The 19,413-nt window shown below is 39.5% G+C and overlaps 1 protein-coding gene across 1 annotated transcript in view; it reads right to left on the reverse strand.

The window, feature by feature from the left end:
* The window catches only part of BOD1L1 (biorientation of chromosomes in cell division 1 like 1), a gene marked incomplete at its 5' end in the record, with an annotated part of 58,860 nt that extends 39,448 nt beyond the window's left edge, over positions 1-19,412 (reverse strand). Inside the window, 10 exons of the mRNA XM_019552571.1 lie at positions 258-6,474; positions 7,671-7,737; positions 9,374-9,518; positions 9,839-9,962; positions 11,037-11,206; positions 13,617-13,766; positions 14,468-15,082; positions 17,337-17,527; positions 18,920-19,044; positions 19,320-19,412. Of these exons, the coding sequence (XP_019408116.1) occupies positions 258-6,474; positions 7,671-7,737; positions 9,374-9,518; positions 9,839-9,962; positions 11,037-11,206; positions 13,617-13,766; positions 14,468-15,082; positions 17,337-17,527; positions 18,920-19,044; positions 19,320-19,412 (7,897 nt within the window). The remainder of the gene's footprint in view (positions 1-257; positions 6,475-7,670; positions 7,738-9,373; positions 9,519-9,838; positions 9,963-11,036; positions 11,207-13,616; positions 13,767-14,467; positions 15,083-17,336; positions 17,528-18,919; positions 19,045-19,319) is intronic.
* Position 19,413: the final 1 nt, after the last annotated feature.

A 19,413-nucleotide genomic window follows, 5' to 3' on the forward strand; every position in this document is an offset into this window, starting at 1 on the left:
CAAAAGGAATATTTGGATAAGTTATTTTGCTGGTAATATTTAAGATCATACATATACTTGTAACATTTTACTTATTTAGCAAATGCAGGTCCATGAAAGCCAGTATCTTCAGCATAAAGATCATATGCAAATTAAATGCAAAAAAATAAGCCTAATTTCAGAAACTGAAGTGATCATTTTTTTTTTTTTTTTATATAAAATCAGAAAGAAAAAGAAAAGAGAAAAAAAAAAACCAAAAAAAAAACAAAAAAACTCACCTGAATTAAAGGTTGTATTTTTTTTAAAAGAAACTTCAAATCCAAGGTCATCATCTACTTTGACACTGTTTCTTTTATCACCACTCACAAATTGTTCATCCACATACAAAGGCAAGTCATTCTTTCTCCTCAGTTTTGCCTCTAAAGATAATTCACCATGGCTGGTATTTACAGTCAATGTGCTTCCAAATTCAGACAATAATGAAAGTGTTTGTTCCCTATATGGTGGAGTCCTTATTTCTGAAAAATCACCTTCTGACAGCAAATTAGTATTAACCTTGTAGTCTACATTATCCACTGCAGCTTCTGAAGACATACAAGAAAGTTCTGATGTAACATCTACATATGGCAAATCATCTTCAGTTCTTTCACTGTCTGTACTCACCTCTGCAGATGGACTAACACAGGCTGCAGTTTCTGTAATCTCCACACAAAGGGTTTTACCTATACTCAGGAGTTGCACTGTATTCTCAGCAGTTCCTAGTACTTCAGTAACTACTGTACTCTTAGCTGTTGTTGATTCTCCCATCACAGGATTGTCATGCTTCTCCTTTTTCTCACTATGGACACTTTCATCTTCTTCACTAGCCAGAGGCAGAGAACCATCACTTTTGTCTAAGTCTGTAGATGATAGGATATAATCAATCTGGCTGGTACTCTTAAAAGTTGCATCATTTTTGTCTTTTATTTCTGTGCTTGCAGCATCAAGCTGACTTTCTTCTATGACTGCAAAGGTAAAAAGACTGTCACATTCTTCCACTGAACTCAGAGTGATTACAGCATTTTCTTTTGCATTCTCTACACATGAAGCAGTGTTTGAATCCTCATTGTTGCTGGCAACAGCGATCATAGGAGCCCCACATTCCTCTACATTTCCAACGAAGATCACAGAACCTTCAATTTTTTCTCCTGGGTCTAAAGTAGCTAGTTCAAACTGTTCATCTGTTGTTGTACTGGTCTCGACAATTTTAGATTCCTCTGGTGCATTTGGAGATATAATGGTGGTCTCATGTTTTTTTTCTGCTCTTGCTACAATAAGAGGATTTTTAGGTTGTGTGGCTGTGCTGATCAGAACTATTTCACATTCTTCTGTCATACTAGTAGTGATCATGGCAGTTTCATACCTTTCTTCTGCTTCTGAAGCAGTGAATTGATCCTCATCTTGTGTGACTACACTGGACCCATGAGATTTGAAACATTCTGCTGAACTTGTGGGGATCATTACCGTTTCATTTTTTGCTTCTCCACCTGAGGCAACATGTTCAACTCTATCTTCTGTGACTTCACTGGATATGAGAATCACTTGTTCTTCTACTATGCTTGTTGAAATCATAGCACACTCATCTTTTTCTTCTTTGCCACTACCAGTTGGGTGACTTGTATAATCATCTTCAGCACTGGATGCACTGGGCATAGGGACTTCATATATTTCCATATCGATAGAAACTACATTACTTTCATTCACTTCTTCTGTCCTTGCAGCGGTGAATTGACCATCGCATTCTGTAGCTGCGCTGGGCATGGGAGCCTCAAATTCTTCTACTATACTTGTGGAAATCATAGTGCACTCATCTTTTTCTTGTCTACAGCTAGCAGCATGTAAACTCCCTTTAAAATCTATGGCTGTACTGGGCATTGGTGCTTCTGTTTCTTCAGCGTCTATTAGGATCAAAGAGCTCTCATCATTTCCATCTGTTCTTGCAGCAAAAAGTGGACCCTCCTCAACTTCTGTGACTGAACACTGTAAGGTAGCATCACCTTCTTCCACTGTACTTGTAGAATGGATGTCATCTTTAGATTTTTTTTCTTTGTCAGTATAAGCAAGCATAGGATTCTCATCTTCCTTTGCAACCAAGGTAGTCATGGGACCCTCAAAATCACTATTGCCTACACAAATAACTGCATTCTCCTCCTTTCCTTTAGCAGCAGCAAACTGCTCATCTTTCTCTGTCACTGCACTAGTCATGGGGCCCCTAGATTCTTCAGTATCCACGACTAAGGCTTCCTTACCTTTTTCTGTATTTGGAGTCATGACAGCTTCATCTACTGTGCCTGCACTTGTTACACTACTCTCAACTATTCCTTTTACATTTTTGCAGATCAAGCCACCATTAGCTTCTTTCTCTGCACCAGTCAAGCTGTCAACACTAACTTTATTTACGTTTGTGGCAGCTACAGCTGATTCAGCTTCTACTTGTTCTGCAACTATGCAGATAATAGAGCTTTCCCCTTCTTCTGCACCAATACAAATAAGTGCACTTTCCTCTTCCATTCCTGTACATGTTGAAGCATGCTCAATTTCTTCATTTCCCCTTCCTGTACTGGTCACAATATCTTCACCTTCTTCATCCTCTTCTTTTGAGCCTGTGCTAGTTACAAAGCCTTCATCATCACAAGAGCCTATGCTGATGATAGTGACGTTAGGATCTTTTGCTCCTGTGCTGTCCATGGCACTTTCACATTTTTCTGCATGTAAGCAAACTGCAAAACCTTCACTGCTATCTCCCAGTCCTGTGCAGACTACTGCAATGTCAGCATCATCTTCCGCTGTTATGCCTGTGCTGGTTACTGCACTTTCACCATTTATAGTATCTTCACATTTGTTGGGCCTTGTTCCAATTTGGGTACTGTTATTTGTGACCATTTCAACACATGCACCAGTTACAGTACTTTCTTCCTGGGCGTCAGCACCAGTCACTGAGCAAATTATGAAGTTACGACCTCTTTCTTCTGCACCTGTACAAGTCACAGCACCTTCAGTTTCTTTCACCCGGCCAGCTTTAGCCATGTTGCTTTGGAATCCATCTGAATTTTCACTGCTCCTGGATCCTTCACCTGCTTCTGCGCCTGCACTGGTTACAGCACCATCACTTTCTATTTCACCAATACAGGTAACAGAACCTTCAAACTTGACTGTACCTACACAAGTTGAAGCCTTGCGTTTTTCTTCAGAGCCTGCACTAGTTACAGCATCATCCTTTTCTTCTGCCCCAGCACTATTCACATGGACCTCAATTTCTACTCCACTTGCATTAACTGAGCCTTTACCAATTTCTCCTGCATCAATCATGGTGCACTCACCACTTTCTTCCTCCTTTGTACTGGTCAGGACACTTTCACTTTCTGCAAATCCTTCTGTGACACCACCACCATCTTCTTCAGCTGCAGCAACAGTACACTCACCCACATCAGCTTCTGAAGCAAAACTGACATCTTCACTGCTTTTTACCCACATGCCTGCTGTGAAACCTTCATCTGCTTCTATGCTTGTGCAGATTACAGTAACCTCACTTTCTTCTTCTGAGCATGTAGTTGTGGCATCGCCTTCCTTTTCAGAATGTACAATATGACAACCTTTAACCTGCTTTTCTCCTGTACTAGTAGCCATTATAATATGTTCAATGGTCTTCTCTGTGCTGGTTCCTATTGCAGTGGCTTCAGTTGTCTCTAGCTTGTTACATGCCATACTGTGTTCACTAGTTCCTGCACTGGTGCCTACTGCATTGCTTCCATTTTTATCTTCATCATCAACTATTAGGCCATCACCTTCTTCTGTTCCACTGGCTGTAATAGAATCTTTAAATGCATCTTCTGGATCTCTTGTAACATTGGTAGGCACTAATACAGAAGAAGATTCTATCACAGCACCCCCATCATGTTCCTCATTCTTTTTTACAATATCTGTGGCAAATTCTTTTTCTTCTTTTGCAGTGCAGCCTGTATGTAAGCTCTTCCGTTCTTTCTTTTCTGAATTCACTAAGACAAGTTCTTTTGTTCTTATACTTCCATGATTGGCAGCTTTGTCAGTCACACTTTCATCATTTTCTAGATCAGTTATTTTACACTCATTTCTTCTTTGCACTCCATCTTGCTTAGTTATTTGAGCATAATCTTCTTGAATACCCATTAAACCACTTTTGTCCTCTCCTGATTGTTCACTAATTAGGGGACTCTCTTTGTTTTTTTCTACCACGTCTGTCATACTGACCTCACCTTCTTTCATGAGAGAACTTAACACAGTATCACCACCTTTTCCCGTGTATTCTGTTGCTGCATTATCCAAAATGGTGCCTCTACTTAAAGTAGGCTTATCTAAATTAGGAGATTCATTTTTACATGTGCTATCCAAGGAACCAGTAAAACTTGGTAAATAATTATTTACTGATTTTGTATGGGAAGCATCTTCTGATCTGGAAGAGGTACTCACTAAAGAAACATTTTCTTCATTAGGACTGACCAAGTTTTTTAAACTCTTTGGTTTTTTGACATTCTCTGAAATTTCCTCTTTACCTGGAGCATTAAGTAAAATTGTACCACTTTTTTCATAAATGTTTATTTGATAAGCTCCCTGTTGAATGGGGCGTTGATCCTCAGATACTTGTTTGGACACTTTATCTAGGGCATCATCTACTTTAGTAAGGGTGCAGGTGTTTTCACGTTCATTTGTTTCTTCAGAATTTCGATTAGCTGTACCTGGAAGTTCTGATGCACATGCTTCAAAGTCTACAGACTTTTTTCTCAACTCATTCTTTGAAATGTGAACAGACATGTTGTCTTTTAAAACATTTTCAAAACCTTTGTCTTCTGAATTACTGTTTTTTTCTTCTATTTTAGAGGCCGCATGTACTTTTGTTTGTTCTGAATCGAGCTCCATTGGGACTTCCCATTGCTCAGAATATGAGTCATCATTAGTCCTATCTGATGACTGAGTGGATGGAATAGGGCTGGTTACAAATACGTCCGTTGCTTGTTTTTCTTCTCTTGTTGTGATTTCTTCTATCAAGAAGCTTCCTTTCTTATTCTCACTTAAAAACCTCTTACTAGACTTTTTATCCATACCCACTGTGGTCCCTAGTATTCTTTCATGACTACTGTCAATGTCTTTAATGTCTTTGTCCTCCAATTTAGAACTCTCTTCCTTCTTCATTTCTTTATTATTATGCTTTAAGCTTCTGCTTTTGTGACCTTCCACTGAGAACTTCCTCTCTAATTTGGTGCAACTCAAGTCTTTATCACTTCTGGCTTTCTCTTTTACAGCTATTTTTTCAGCTGGTTGCAATTTAACTTTATGACTAGATTCTTTTTGTGAATTATAAATTGCGTGTGCACCACTTTCAAGTTCAGACTGAACACTGCTTTCCTCAAAACCTTTATCTTCATTTTTGGATTTGCGTTGCTTCTCTGCATCATTCTCGTCTATATTCTTATCTTTGTCTGGTTTCTGAATGCTGTCTTGCTTTGTGAAACTCTCTTGCAAGTCTGTTTCAAGTATTTTAGACTGTTTACTGTGACTTTTAGATTTAGACTTTAACAAAAACTTGTCTTCTACAAGACTCTTGGACCTCCGTCTTTCTCTGTGAATATTATCTTCTTGTTTTAAATTATTGTCAGAGTTGGCTGATTCCACTTCATGTTTATCTTCTGAACAGCTTTCACTCCTTCTCTGAGATGCGGACGCAGGTTGCCTTGAAGTACTTTGGGAATCCTTCTGTGGTCTAGAATCACTTGATAATCTTTTGGACTTATATTCTAATTTTGTTTTTTCTGTAGAAATGTGTCTGTCTTTTTTGTTATTTTCTTTACGTAAACTTTCATCACTCTTAAAGGTGTGTTCAGAAGCATTTTTGCCTTCTTTGCTAGCTGCTGACATTTTCCTTTCACTTCTGTGTTTACTTTTTCTTTCCGATTTATCATCTGAAGAAACCTTTGTTAGTTGATTATGTTTCTGCACACTATCCTCTCCTTTCAAGCTCTTCTCCACAAAATGAAGATCAGTATCATCGTTCACTTTATGTATACTGTCTCCTTTATACTTATGTTTTACTGACAACTTATCTTCTGAAAGAGTTCTCTCCTTTTCATTTTTATCTCGGTTTGACTTTACCTCTTTCTTAGTAATACTTTTCAAATTTTGACTTTCTGCATCATCTTTTTTAACATGTTTTTCATTTTTAAATATGCATTTCTGCTTCTGAACTTCTTCGGCACTAGTATCTGTTCTATCCAGCTGCTTTTTAGGATCCTTTGTTTCATTTTCCTGTTGCATGCCTTCCATGTGAACCGAGGTAGATATTTTTCTCTTATGTTCTTTTTCCACTTTGGAATCATTTTTGCTTTCCTCAATAGAATGAACCGACTCCGAAAGTCTTCTGACAGGCTTAGCTGCTTCACTTTTACCATGGTTATGTTTCATCTCCTTTGAGATTTTTTCGCATGCCTAAAACACAAAATTAAAGATATGAACAAAGAAACAGAAGTAGAATTACTTAGAGATCTAAATTAAAAGGGTAAACTGCTCAATTAAGTGTAAATGTTAAAGTTGTTTTCTTAAGGAATTCATTTAAGCTACTGAAAAGAGAACTGAATTAAATGCCATGTCAAGAACCTGAAATTTAAAATGTTTCCCACCAAGTAGGTAAGTATTTGAAACAATCATAACCAGTAGACTTTCCTGAAATAATTCCTATTTAAACTAGAACATGTCTTTTAGAGAAACTACTCACCTTGACTTTAAGATTCAGGGATGCATAATATAACTAGGCAAATTATGCCAATCACAAGTTACTTTCAGTGTTAAAAAATTACTTTGAATTTGTCAAACTTCAGCTTCCAGCCATAAAATTTTGTTGTCTGCTACACTGAGCAGTTTCTATCAAATGTCTATTCCCCATATAATTAATTACTTATAGACTGTGCTGAAGCCACCCTTAAAATTTTGTCTTTGGTAGATTACATAGATTGAGCTCAGTGGGCACATCCAGATGAGCATGGAGTGTGGTATGTGGCACCGCAGGCCCATCTGCAGCGCCAAATACCACATATGTAGGCATTCCATGCCAAAAGAGAAGTGGCGCGGCGCACACGACGGCAGCATGCACCGCTCGAAATTGGAGCCAGGCTGGCCAGAGCCATGTTCCAGCTGCCAACCAGGCTTCTTATTACAGGCATGCAACTACAACTCTCACTCCCCGAGACCCCCAGGAATGTAGGTAAGGCTGCTAGGGCCAGCACAGTTGCTGGTGCCAGCTTCCTCTACCCCACCTGGGGTAACCTGCTGTGCTGCTGCTACTTGTCCCCTGGGAAACACAAGTTACTGTTCATCTGGACACTCCAACCAAGTCTTTCAGCTGGTATTTTTTCCAACTGTGGTTCTTGTAAGCATAAACGGGTTATCTACATTAGCTCTTCCAAATAAATTTACAAAGCAGCACTGTTAAAACAGGATTAGAAAACAGTATGAATGGAAAGAATGAAAGAAAACTAACTAATGAATATTAATCTGATAATAGAAAAATGTACTATTTATAAGTAACATCAACCCTTTGTACAATTAAAAACAGAACAGAACAGTCCCTCATTTCTCCATAGTTAAAAAATTATTTTGAAATAAATTTAAAAATACATGACACCTACCTCATTTGTCTTTTGTGTTTCTTTGGGATCATCTTCAGACTGTTTTTTCACACTATTTTCCACATACCTTAAATACAGAATCAAAGACAGACTGAAAAACATGGTAAAAATTCATACCAATGCATTCACAATCGCAAAACTAATCAATTTTTGATTTAGACAATTTTGTATTAAAATATCAAGGAGTATTCTGTGCAAACCTACAGAATGCATTTAACTACTTAAGTTTCTGTTTCTTCATATACAAAGAGCATCAGTATTTACCAATTACAAATATGTGGAGTTAACGTTAAAGTATATTCAGTGCTGCGAGGAAAAAGCCTGGTAACTATTGGTATTATAATTAATAAAGATTCCAGGAATAATTGGGATAAGTAAAGCTCATCACATAGGGGAGAACAAAAGTTTCCTCCTTAACACAAGCATAAAATGGACAGCTGTCTGCGCAACACACAAATAAGGGGTAGTGGCTGGAGGTTCGCTGTGGCATGGGGAAATATGCCTTTCATTTGTTGGCCAACATGTTGAAAGGCCATTGAAGTACTGGTTTGCAGGAGCAAAAACAAAGAAAAGAAAGTAGTAAGAAGGTCAACTCTCAGGCACCTTCCTTCCTGGCCTCCAGCATCCTGTTTCTGCCAGCTGCTGCGCTTGCATGATTTGCTGCTGTCAGCCAGCCACTACTGTCGCCAGCTGCTGGAATTACAGCTGCTCCAGGGTGTGGGGGAAGGTAGGGATGGAACATAAGCAACAGGAGGGCAAGACAAGACACCTCCCACACTTGCATTCTGGTGCCCTTCCCTTAGGCAGGGGCCCATGCTCCTTTCACCCATCCATTGTTATACTACCAATCTTTACTCTACAGAACATACCTTTAAAAATGTCAACTTAATCTTCTACAAATTTTTGCTTGTTTTGTAAGCTGGATTTAAAAACACAACAAAAACAACTTAAGTTTTCAGACTAGCTGAACTTTGCTGGTACCCTTTATAAGGACAGATAAACTGCAGTTTGAACTGCACACTATGTTGTATTAATTGATAATTTCTGAAATATTAACCCAAAGCCATTATGCCTAACTCAAAGTCTTTATTTCTCAAGGCATATTTTTGTCATGGACCATTTTATATTGGGAACTTCACATGCATATTTTTAGCTTTTCAAAGTGAGGCCATGAAGCAGTTTGGCTGTAATATCAATTAAAATGACAATGTAACAATTCATTTTAGTTTGCTTTCTTGTTAAATTCACTCTTCTTAAGATGCTCTGCTTACAAGCACTGTGAAAGAGAGCATAAAGCCAAAAAAGAAACAGGAGGAAATCGGGGGTGGGGAAAAAAAAAAAAAAAAAAGGTGTGCCAGGGGAAAAAGAAGTTTTCAGATGAACAAAAGGTTTTCTGAGCTGTTCTTAACATACATTGTTTAATGATACTGTAGACTAGTAAGACCTTAAGCTGAGGATGCTATCAAGACCATACAACTAGGAGTGTAAAACAGAAGTATATTATCTCATGACAAATTAAGCATCACATTTTTGTTTCTAAAAAATTTAATTTATAAACTCAATTTTCCTGAACTACTGTTCACACATATTAAGGGTAAATTATTATTGGACTAGATAAGTGGTAACTGCAAAAATAAAGAGGTGGTTTTTAAAAACAATTTGTATGAGTTAATATGTATTAATCTATCTGTAAAAAGGAATACCTTGAATCTCTTTTTCTTTTCCTGCTCAGGGCTACCTTTTTCTCTAAAAACTTCTGTTCTTTAAGCACATCTTTAATGCTGGTGCCAGTAGCTTTTATTTCAACACCTCTGACTGAAGACTCTTCTGAGTTCAAGCCACTCTTGCCTAAAATGACAATATACAAATACAGTGACTGAAAAGCATATCTTTTATGATTACTTTCAGTTTCATACAATGCTTCATACAAGTTTGAAAACTACTAAACTGAGCTTTTGTTGTTTCAGATGTGTACACATTGTGTGCACATTTCACATTGTGGACAACATGAAAACAGAATTTTGCCTATTTTGCTTTAGGAAGTGTTCATTTGTAATAACAGGCGAACTTGACCCCTGAAGTAAATGGCAAAACTCCTATTGACTTCAATAGTCAAGATTTCACCTTATTTGTTTTAAAAACAAAGGCTGTTGTTGCTATTTTAACACCTTTAGCATCTTGACTCCCAGTTTTCAGTGATTTGGTTTTTTCTGCAGCTTTTTGTTTACGTTTCTCTTCAAGTCTCTCTCTGTTAATCTGCCTTCTTAAGAGTCTCTCTTCTTTTTCTCTGGCCTGAAGAAAAAAAAAAGAAAGGGGGGATTTTTTTTTTTTAAATCAACAGGCCAAATAGACAATGATGATTGTTACGAACAGCACAGAATGCTCTACAAAAGGCAATTGCTATAATTCTGCAGAAATCAGAAACTTTCAGCTTGAAACCAAATAACTAATAAGCTTTTAAACATCACTGTACAAACAATAATTAAACCGCATACTACTTTGACCGAGGTCATGAGTCTTGAAAGCATGTAGTCCACGAGTGTGTGGAATCTTGTCTCTGGTTCCATGCTCCAATTTCAAGTTTTGCCCTTTCATAAACTTCACAAGTGTTTTCTTTTTTCTCCCTCAGACAAGGTTCTTTGGGTAAATCTGGTAATCTTTTATTAGACCAACTAGACAGTTGGAAAAAAAATTCTTAGCAAGCTTTTGGGGTTAAAAACCCTTTGTCAGGCTGAGGAAGCATCTGCAGTTGGTGTGTACTCTTCCTGGATGGAAGAGCACACACCAGCTTCTTTCTTTCTCAACTTTTATACATAAGATTACCTGGGCAACTGCAGAGTCCAATTTTACCCAGTAGCTCTGTGAGGTATACACCTAGACTTAAAGTGCACAAGAAACCCAACATTTTTTCTAATAAATCCTTTACACAGCCCAGCATGTATTTCTAAACTTCTCTCCCCCTTTCTGCTGGTGTAAAACAGCAGATTACTGCAAGGATGGTAGCAACTGCACTGTAGAAGACTACTACTATGGACCAAGCAGGCTTTGGTTCTATCATAAGTTACTCTGCAGCATGTAGTAGGTAGATAAGGCCTTCCTTTCTTCTCTAAGCTACAGTTCTGCTCAGCTGCGTAAGCCAATGGTTATCAATCTATGACCAAAAGATTCTTTCCATGAAGAGATGACAAGTCATATAAGGTCTCAAGCAGCAAAGCTGCCACTATGAAGTAAACTGCCAAATGAAAAGCAGAATTTTTGTATTGCAAAAAAACAAAAACAAAAATAATCCCCAAAACAAACAAACAGATTAAAAAAACCCGAAACAAAACGTGAGAGAAATAGAACATTTCATATAACTAAACTTACAATAGACTGGCGGCGTTGCTCTACAGTCCGCTCATCATCAGAATCACTATAATACTTGGAATATAAAAAAGGCTTGTGAATATAAGCATGACGAACTGGCTTGGTTTTTCCATCACTTGGCTCATTAGTCTGAGTTTTTGTCTTGCACTGATTATTCTTCTCTTCTTCATCTAAAAAAGTAATAACAACCGCCCCCAGTAAAACATGAAGGTAAATTGGTAAGTTAGAGAAAGGCATCAATATACACTTACTTATTTTTACAACATACGTATTTTCTGGTAAGTTTTACAAAAAACTAATGGCAAAAAAAAGGTTCAAAAATCCAATTCACAGTTTACAAAGTGTTCCTAGAGTATGAGAACCTGAAAATGACACTAAACTTAGCTGCTGCCACTGGTCTGAGAGAAAAATAAAACACCACATACTAACAGAAGAAATTCAATTTTTTTTAAAGCTTTTAATGTTAGGGGTGTTATTTAATACACTGTACTTACTTAAATCTAAGATGAGGCATCTCCCTAAAACAGTATGTGGGGGAAAAGCCCTTCATCTTCGATTCACATACGAAGTGGGGGATAGTGGTAGGAGGGCAGCTACTGCAGCTCTGACTGGCCCTGAGCCTGGGCCTGGGCCAGTTAGACCCACAGCAGTCTCCTGCCCTCCTTCTCATTTCTTTTCCATCCCCCTACCACCACCTTGCTTGCTCTATGCAGCTTCTGCCTCCTCCTGTCCCCTTTCACCCCCTTTACTGCCGGGGGGACTTCCTCCTGGGAACAAAGTACAGGGCAACTCTGTACAGGTTAGCAGTGTTGCTGCTGCACAGCCTGACACAGGATGCACTTCCACGTGCTGAGCTCCATGACCCATCAGGGAACAGAGCCCAAGCAGCATCTGATAGCAAAGCAGGGTGGGGTGGGGGAAAAGAGACTGTGGGGAGCTGGGGGAGGGTGTAGGTGGTAAGGAGGCAGAGGACAAAGGTGGGGGGGGAGGTGGAAGGGGTGTCATTTGACCAACCCTCCACCTGGCCACTGCTTTCTCTGCTGTAGACAGACACACATACATCCCCCCCCACACACACAAATTTAGGACAACCCTGCAATAATTAGATTCTATACCTGGCATACAAGAAGTGTATACATTTTCTAAATAGAGAATCTAATTTGGGGGAGGGGGTCATCTTAAGTGCCAGGTCATCTTAGAATTGAGTAGAAACGGTAGATAAAAACATAAATATTAGTCTGTTTCACCTGTATGTCATTTAACAAGTTGGAATATAAAATGTTCTCGCCCATTCAAAAGTAAAAGGTAACCATCTTCCACATACCAAAAAAACTGAATGGAAATTTTTTGATTTAGAAAAACGATAGATGATTTCCCCCCCCCCCCACTTAGAGCATCCAAATGATTTGCATTTTCCTTTACATTAGTCAACGGCTAGAGAGTATTTTAGTTAGCACAAGCACATCAACTTTATTTTGGGAGGGTTATTTGACATGAACATATAAACACCAGTGTTTAGGCTCTGTACAATACAATGCATCTGCATCCCCAAAACATGAGGCTTGTCTTCATTTTATATTTCATCAGAACTGATAAAATGTTGAACATGATTTGTTCTATATTATATTACCACCAACATCACACAATATCAGGTTAGTAACTCAATTCTTTCTGATCAGTTTTAGCCATCAAATATTACAGGTCAAACCCGCCATGTGCAGATTCAGTATCAATACTATTCTAAAGCAATCTATCCTATCCACGAGAAAATCCAGTTGCCTATGGACCAACCAACCAACACCCCCCACCCTCCCAAATCTCCTAAAACCTCACAATGTACCAAAAAGTTGGAATTGCCCAAGATTAGGAATGGACAGAAATGAAATAGAAAGAACGATTCCTTCTTCTGCTATCCCTACACGTGAACTCATCCAAGTCCTCTCCACTAAGGACATGTCAGTCAAAAATCTACCCAAACACAGCAGCTCAGCTTGAAAACCAGTTCTCTAGCCTAATGCACACAAGGATACAATGTGGCTAGCATGACGTGCTACCAGTTTCGACTTCACAGCCCAAATGATCAGATACCCACTTACAGCTTGATGGAGTGGGAACAGCCTTTGGCACAAGTCCAGAGAAAGGCTTGTAGCCTCTGGAGCCACAGTGATGCTTTAACAATTCCTCAATTCCAAAACAGCCTGCCCACAAGACACCTGAACTCAAGTTAGAACTAGAGTCAAAAACATAAAAGGGTAGGGGAAGAAGGGGAATAGAGAGCAGAAGGCATTTTTATGAAGCATTCCTGTACCATCCTGAAATTCTTCACACAAACAGAGTGATTGCAAAATAACAAAATAATCATGAACTAATATTTCAACATGATGTAATATCTATTTTTGGTGATCTTTGCTGACAAGATTTGTGAGAGGAATCTTTGCTAACAAAAAATGCTTTTCCTCCCCTCAAAACTCTCATGCACACGTATATTTTGAATTATATTTTAGAGAGATTAAGTCATACTATATAATACTATTCACTTAAGTGACAAGAGGATTGTATTTTTTTTAAAATAATGTTTACCATCAGATGTGATCTCTCCTTCTTCAGTGGTATCAGAAACTACCACTTCTTCTTCACTCTCTTCTTCAAATGAAGAGAGGTCACTTGTATGGACAGAGCTTACAGTGATATCACTAAGTACATCCATATCTGAATCTTCCATAGTATATTCTGAAAATTAAAACAGCATATCAAATCTGCATCTGAAACCTATTTTCATAAGGCAACTGCAATATATTTTAACTGTTACAGAAATTTCCTGATTTAGAGATGCACAACGATTCCTTCAACCACAGTAATCTCATTAATTTAAGTGGAACAACTCAGGTTGTAAAAGTAAACACAATTAGGAGCTCTCTTGTAAATCTAACCTGTAGGCCAGGGGTTGGCAATACTTTTGCAGCAGAGGGTGCTGATTTAACTGAGCTTAGGTCCAAGCATGGATCCAAATCAGCCTATGCCTCCAAAGCTGCAGTTATCACTCCCCATAACCCGGCTCCCATCTCTCCTGCCCACAGTGCTATGACTACCGCTTCTCCCTGCTGCCTGGCCTTGTGTGGACAGAGCCCCACCACTGCTGAAATGCCAGATAAGGCCCCTCTCTACAAAGCAGATCCAGCCTGCGGACTGTAGATTGCCAGCCCATGCTCTAAGAGGTGGGCTGTGGCCTCTCAGGTAAAGCTTGAACTACTACTGACTTTATTATAACAAAACTTGTAGTTAAACGACTATACTTGCCAGCATCACTAGCACCTCATCTTTTTCAAGTTCACCTTTGAAAAACTCCATATCAAAAAACTATACTGCCAAAAATTTTCCCAACCCCCTCCCTACTACTACATTTAAAAACAAATGTTTTTCTCCTCCTGTACCTTCTTTTGTAGTTTCTACCGCCTTGTGTTTATTGTTCTTTTCTGGAACCAACTGTTTTACTGATTCTACCTCACGCTCTTTCACATGTTTTTCTTCCTTTGATTTTAGGTTATCATCATTCTTCTTTGTGTAGTCAGACTTCTTGTCAGCCTTTTCTTTCTTGTCCTTCTTTCTTTCCCCTTTCTCAATGCTGTCTTGTTTCTTGTCGCTTTTTTCTGTTAGTTTGCTTTTCTGGTCTTCACTTTCTTGTAGAATTTCTTTGCTTGCATGAACCAAGTTGCTAGCATCTTTAATTACATTTTTGACCTCCTCACTTTGACACGGGAGCTCAATTAAATCTTCACACTTAACAACTGTTTCAATTCCTTCTCCTCCAGGATCACAAATAGCTCGCTCTCTGTCTGGCAAGTCCTCCGAATTTCGCTCTCTTTCTGTACTACCATCAATACTGTGTTGAGACGGGAGTCTTTTTGAAGGCCTGTCATTATTCTTGGAATTTGTACTGTCTGTTGAAGCTCTGGCAGCACTTGCTTCCTGGTTAAGAGAAGTAATTGTTTCCAAAATGGACATGGCATCACTAGCTACACTAGCACTGGGAGCAGCAGTAGAAACACCTTTAAAAAAGAGTGAGAAAGGAAAAAGAAAACATTTCAGCGTGCCAAGATTTCTTTAGTTTTTGCTAAACAAAAACAGGTATTGTTATATTGACTGATTGTTTTTGAGGGAGAAGCATTTTCCAAATAAATCTATAATCTCAGGAGTTTACTGGAGAAGGAGGCAGATAAGACTTTACCTTTCATGAGAAACTAAATTAGTTGGGAGTTTTGCTTTATTTTGAACAGCATTTGTTTTTCTTTTTACCCCAATAACAAGAATGCCAGTCTACTAAATCAATTGAGATTTGATATGTTTGGTCTTTACAACATTTTGCTGCTGCCAAGATAAGCAGATGTAGTCCACAAAGGGCCCGATTCCATTCCTTTGAAGTTCAGTATAGCCTTGGAATTTGGAAGAAACGTTCCGGTGATGATTACAGGAAAAATACTAGGTATCGTTTCCTCAATAATTTTTAAAATTATCTTGACACACTATTAAAACAGATCAACTGTAATTGTAGTGGATATTATATTGTGCAGAACGACAAACAAGGAAGACTCAATGCAACAGATAGGCATGTTTTGTACTATGACTACTCTCTTAGACCATGTCCACATGAGTGTAGACATTTGTTTCCCAGGGACAAGCAGCAGCACACCTTGTACCACTACTACTTGCCCCTGGGGAATGCCTGTGCCACATGCCCTGTGGTGCACAGCAGGTCACCCCAAGTGGGATAGGAAAGGTTGGGGCCAGCACAGTTGCAGCCTTACCTGGGGTCCTGGGAGAGCTACAGCCATGGTGATCATGCTGTTTGGAGCCTGGCCTTCAGCTGAAGTGTGGCTCTGGCCGGCCAGGCTCCGGTTCTGGGTGGCACACACTGTTCCTGAGTGCACTGCCCAGCTTCCCCCCCCCCCCCGCACACTTTTGACCCTGGGATCTCTCTATGTCAACCCCCATCCCAACCTTCTCCCCACCAGTGCTGCTACCTTGTAGCATAGGGAACACCTGAATGTGCAGTGTGTGGCACTCCAGACAGGTCTGCAGCACCACATACCACATGGCCATGCTCATCTGGATGTGGCGTTAGCAGTGATTCTGAAAATGGGCAAGGAGGAATTAAATGAATTAGTGCTTATCCACTGCTATAGTTGATTTAAGCCACCTGATTAACTTACCAGATTTAAAAGGAAGTACAGCCCACAGAAAAAATGCTGGTATTTAAAATAAGTGTGCTGATTGGGAGAATCTGTACCCAAGACCAAATTTAGGGAGAAGACTTAGTTGGACAGTTCACTGAGAAAGTTTGTTAGCTAAAAAAACATGAGCAACCAAAAATCTAAAAACTAGCAACCACTTAAGAAACGTAGTTTTGCTGAACAGATCAGAACCCAGACGCTTCCTTGTATTGCTCAAATCTTGAGAGTAATGCAAATATTTGAGTCTTTCTACACATAATTACATTAGAACATTTACAGCTTTTGAATATAACTTATATAAACAAGTAGTCTAAAAGAAAGGTAGGAGTTTTTCTTCCACAGAGTTATTGTTGGTCCTCCAGAGCAAGTCATAGGCTGCATTCAGATGTGCAGGGGTGTGTACTTGCAGCAGCACAAATAGTAGTGGCACAAATTTGTGCTGCAGCACATGTCCCCACATGTGTGCTTTGGTGAGGAACAAATTGTCCTGCATTGGACAAACTGCCTTTTGCCCACTCCTCCTAGCTCCCAGCATGCTAGAGCAATTGGAGCAAAAATTAAATAGTAGAGACACTCTGGCACCCAGAGCGCCTCCTCGGAGGGCTGAAACTCCTTTTGTTCCAGAGTAATAGTTTGCACCGCACCCCGTTTTTTCTCTCAGTATTTTTTTTGTTTTGTTTTTGCTACTGGGAAATCCCAGTAGCAAATTTGCTGCATGGAGCACATTTTAACATTATGGCATGCAATTTTCAGCACTGCAAAGAGATTTGTAGGGCCACAAACCACATGGACCTGCATGTCTGGACACAGCCACAGTGTTGGAGTTTTAGGGTAAACTCATTTCTTGTACTTCTTTTTACAGAACAAGTGGTGCTGTAAAAAAAATTATTAACTTTTTCCTCTTTTCTTCCCCACCTCCACACAAGACAGCAGTAAATGATTATCACAAATTACTCTTCAGAGATCCTACTGATGCCAAGACTTACTGTTTAGTGCTAAAAGTAGTAGTCAGTGTTGTTTTTGCCAGGAAGTGCAGATAGCAAACAGACTATATAGTTTAAAGGCAAAATACCTTGTACAGTGATGGAAGCGTCTGCTTTTTCTTCGCTTGGAGATGTACTGGGACCAGACTCCTCCTTGTGATTTAAAGTGGCTAAAAACTCATGGACAGCTTTTTCCACCTGAGGTCTGAATGTATGATTGATCTTTGGATCCACAACCTGAGAAATAATTCTGTCAATTCCAGATTCCAACATTCCTGACCTGAAACAAAGTTACATTAATACTTAACTATAAGGTTAAAAGAAATATTTAAAAATATTTAGAAAAGTTGCTTCAAAAAACATCACTAGCTAATTATTTAATTTTATTAGTGTCTTGCAGCATACTGAAAAGTATAAATAAAAATATCCCAATGAAGATGAATCCAATAACTCAAATATATCAACAGCTTTTCCATCATGTTACTAATAAGTAGCACTTTCCAGATATTGCAATACAATTGGTGTTTAGCATCTATGTATTTCATAGCATGTGATAGAATAAGTACAATATCAACTGTCATCTCAACAACTCCAACGATGTAACAATTACAAAGTAGAAAGGTTTAAATAAAAAAAATAACTGTATTAAAAAGAAAGAGTGAACACTGAAACTATTAGAGCGTCAAGCTCTAGATTGTCCCGGTGACATCTCACTTAGAGTTCATACTCAGTGGAGACTAAATCTCAACAACAAGAATATTTGCTCATCATCAGTTGTTGATTCCCACAACTAAACTGTGGGAAAACTGAATATGGAAAAATGAAAGGTTCATTATTTATATAGTCCTTAAGTATATATATTTTCAGATTCCTCATAGGTCACAGAAATGGACAAGACAGGATGCCCAATCTAGCGTTTCCCAACTCATGTGCCACAGCACAAAAGTGTGTCATCAGAAATAAATAGACATGCTGCAGAATTTTGTCATAGCAATGAACTACAGTAAGTATGAGGACTGGGAATGCCTTAACGGGTATGCCACGGAAATGTTTTATTAATGTAAGCGTGCCTTGGGCTGGAAAAGGTTGGGAAACACTGCCCTAATCCATACAAGCTAGCTTGGAGCAATGACTATTTATCATTGTTTTAACACACAGACAGACAAAAACCAGGTGACCAAGTCTATAGCATGATATAAGCACTGGAAATGCTCATTCCAAGTTATTTTGTCATAAAACTTTACCAAATAACTCTTAAAAAACCAACCCCCCCCCCCAAAACCAAGTGGTCAAATCAGTGTGGATTTTGCTTTGGGAACACCTTTGAACCCTCCACTCCCTTTGATTTGTTTCTGACAATGCTGAGCCTTTACTTATATGATTTAAATGGAAAAAGAGAAAGTAGGCTAGGAGCTGTGTGTTACACAACTGAAGCAATCACACTGTAAGGAACCCAATGGCTCTTAAGTATCGAAAGTCGCAATACAGAACCAGGGACCATTACCACCAACTTTTGATGATGACAGACTGACAAATCAGTAATTCTTCGTATAGTTTCAGTGCACCTTCTTGAGCTCCTTTACAAAATCCTAAGGAAAAACAAACCACCAGAGCCCAAATTTCTCTCGGGTCTGAGCGACTCATGGAAGTAACTCTGTTTCCTGCAACTTACTTGAGAACCTGCTGCCTGATGTTGTTCCTCAGCTGGTTCTTGTTAAGGTGAGGACTCCAGGTGTGAGTTGCCAAGTGGTTGGAAACAAAGTTGTCCACACGTTGTCTCAGGTTCTGGTAGGCAGGCTGCAAGGGACAGCGGACAACCACACCCGCAGACACAGAGGCACCAGTCAGGGGACCAAGTCATGACAGTCAGCCAGGTCCAGCGCCCACCTCACAACCCTCCGCTACTCTAACCCCCTCCCTTCACAGCCTCTGCCCCAGCGCGCCAGCACCCGGCTCTGCTGAAAGCCCCAGCCCGAGGGCTGCCAGCTAAGGGAAAGCCACCCACAAGCTCCCTCTACCCAGACCCACAGCGACCTTGTCGCCCGCGGGGCGATGCCTGGCCCGGCCCGCACCTTTGTGTCCACGTCGGCCAGGCAGTCGCGGCGGAACTGGTCGAACAGCCCCTGGCTCTTGAGGTGGCTGACGATGCGGGACACGAGCTCGGGC

The sequence above is a fragment of the Crocodylus porosus genome, unplaced genomic scaffold (assembly GCF_001723895.1).
Source record: "Crocodylus porosus isolate Cpor-Errol unplaced genomic scaffold, CroPor_comp1, whole genome shotgun sequence".
Taxonomy (NCBI): Eukaryota; Metazoa; Chordata; order Crocodylia; family Crocodylidae; genus Crocodylus; species Crocodylus porosus.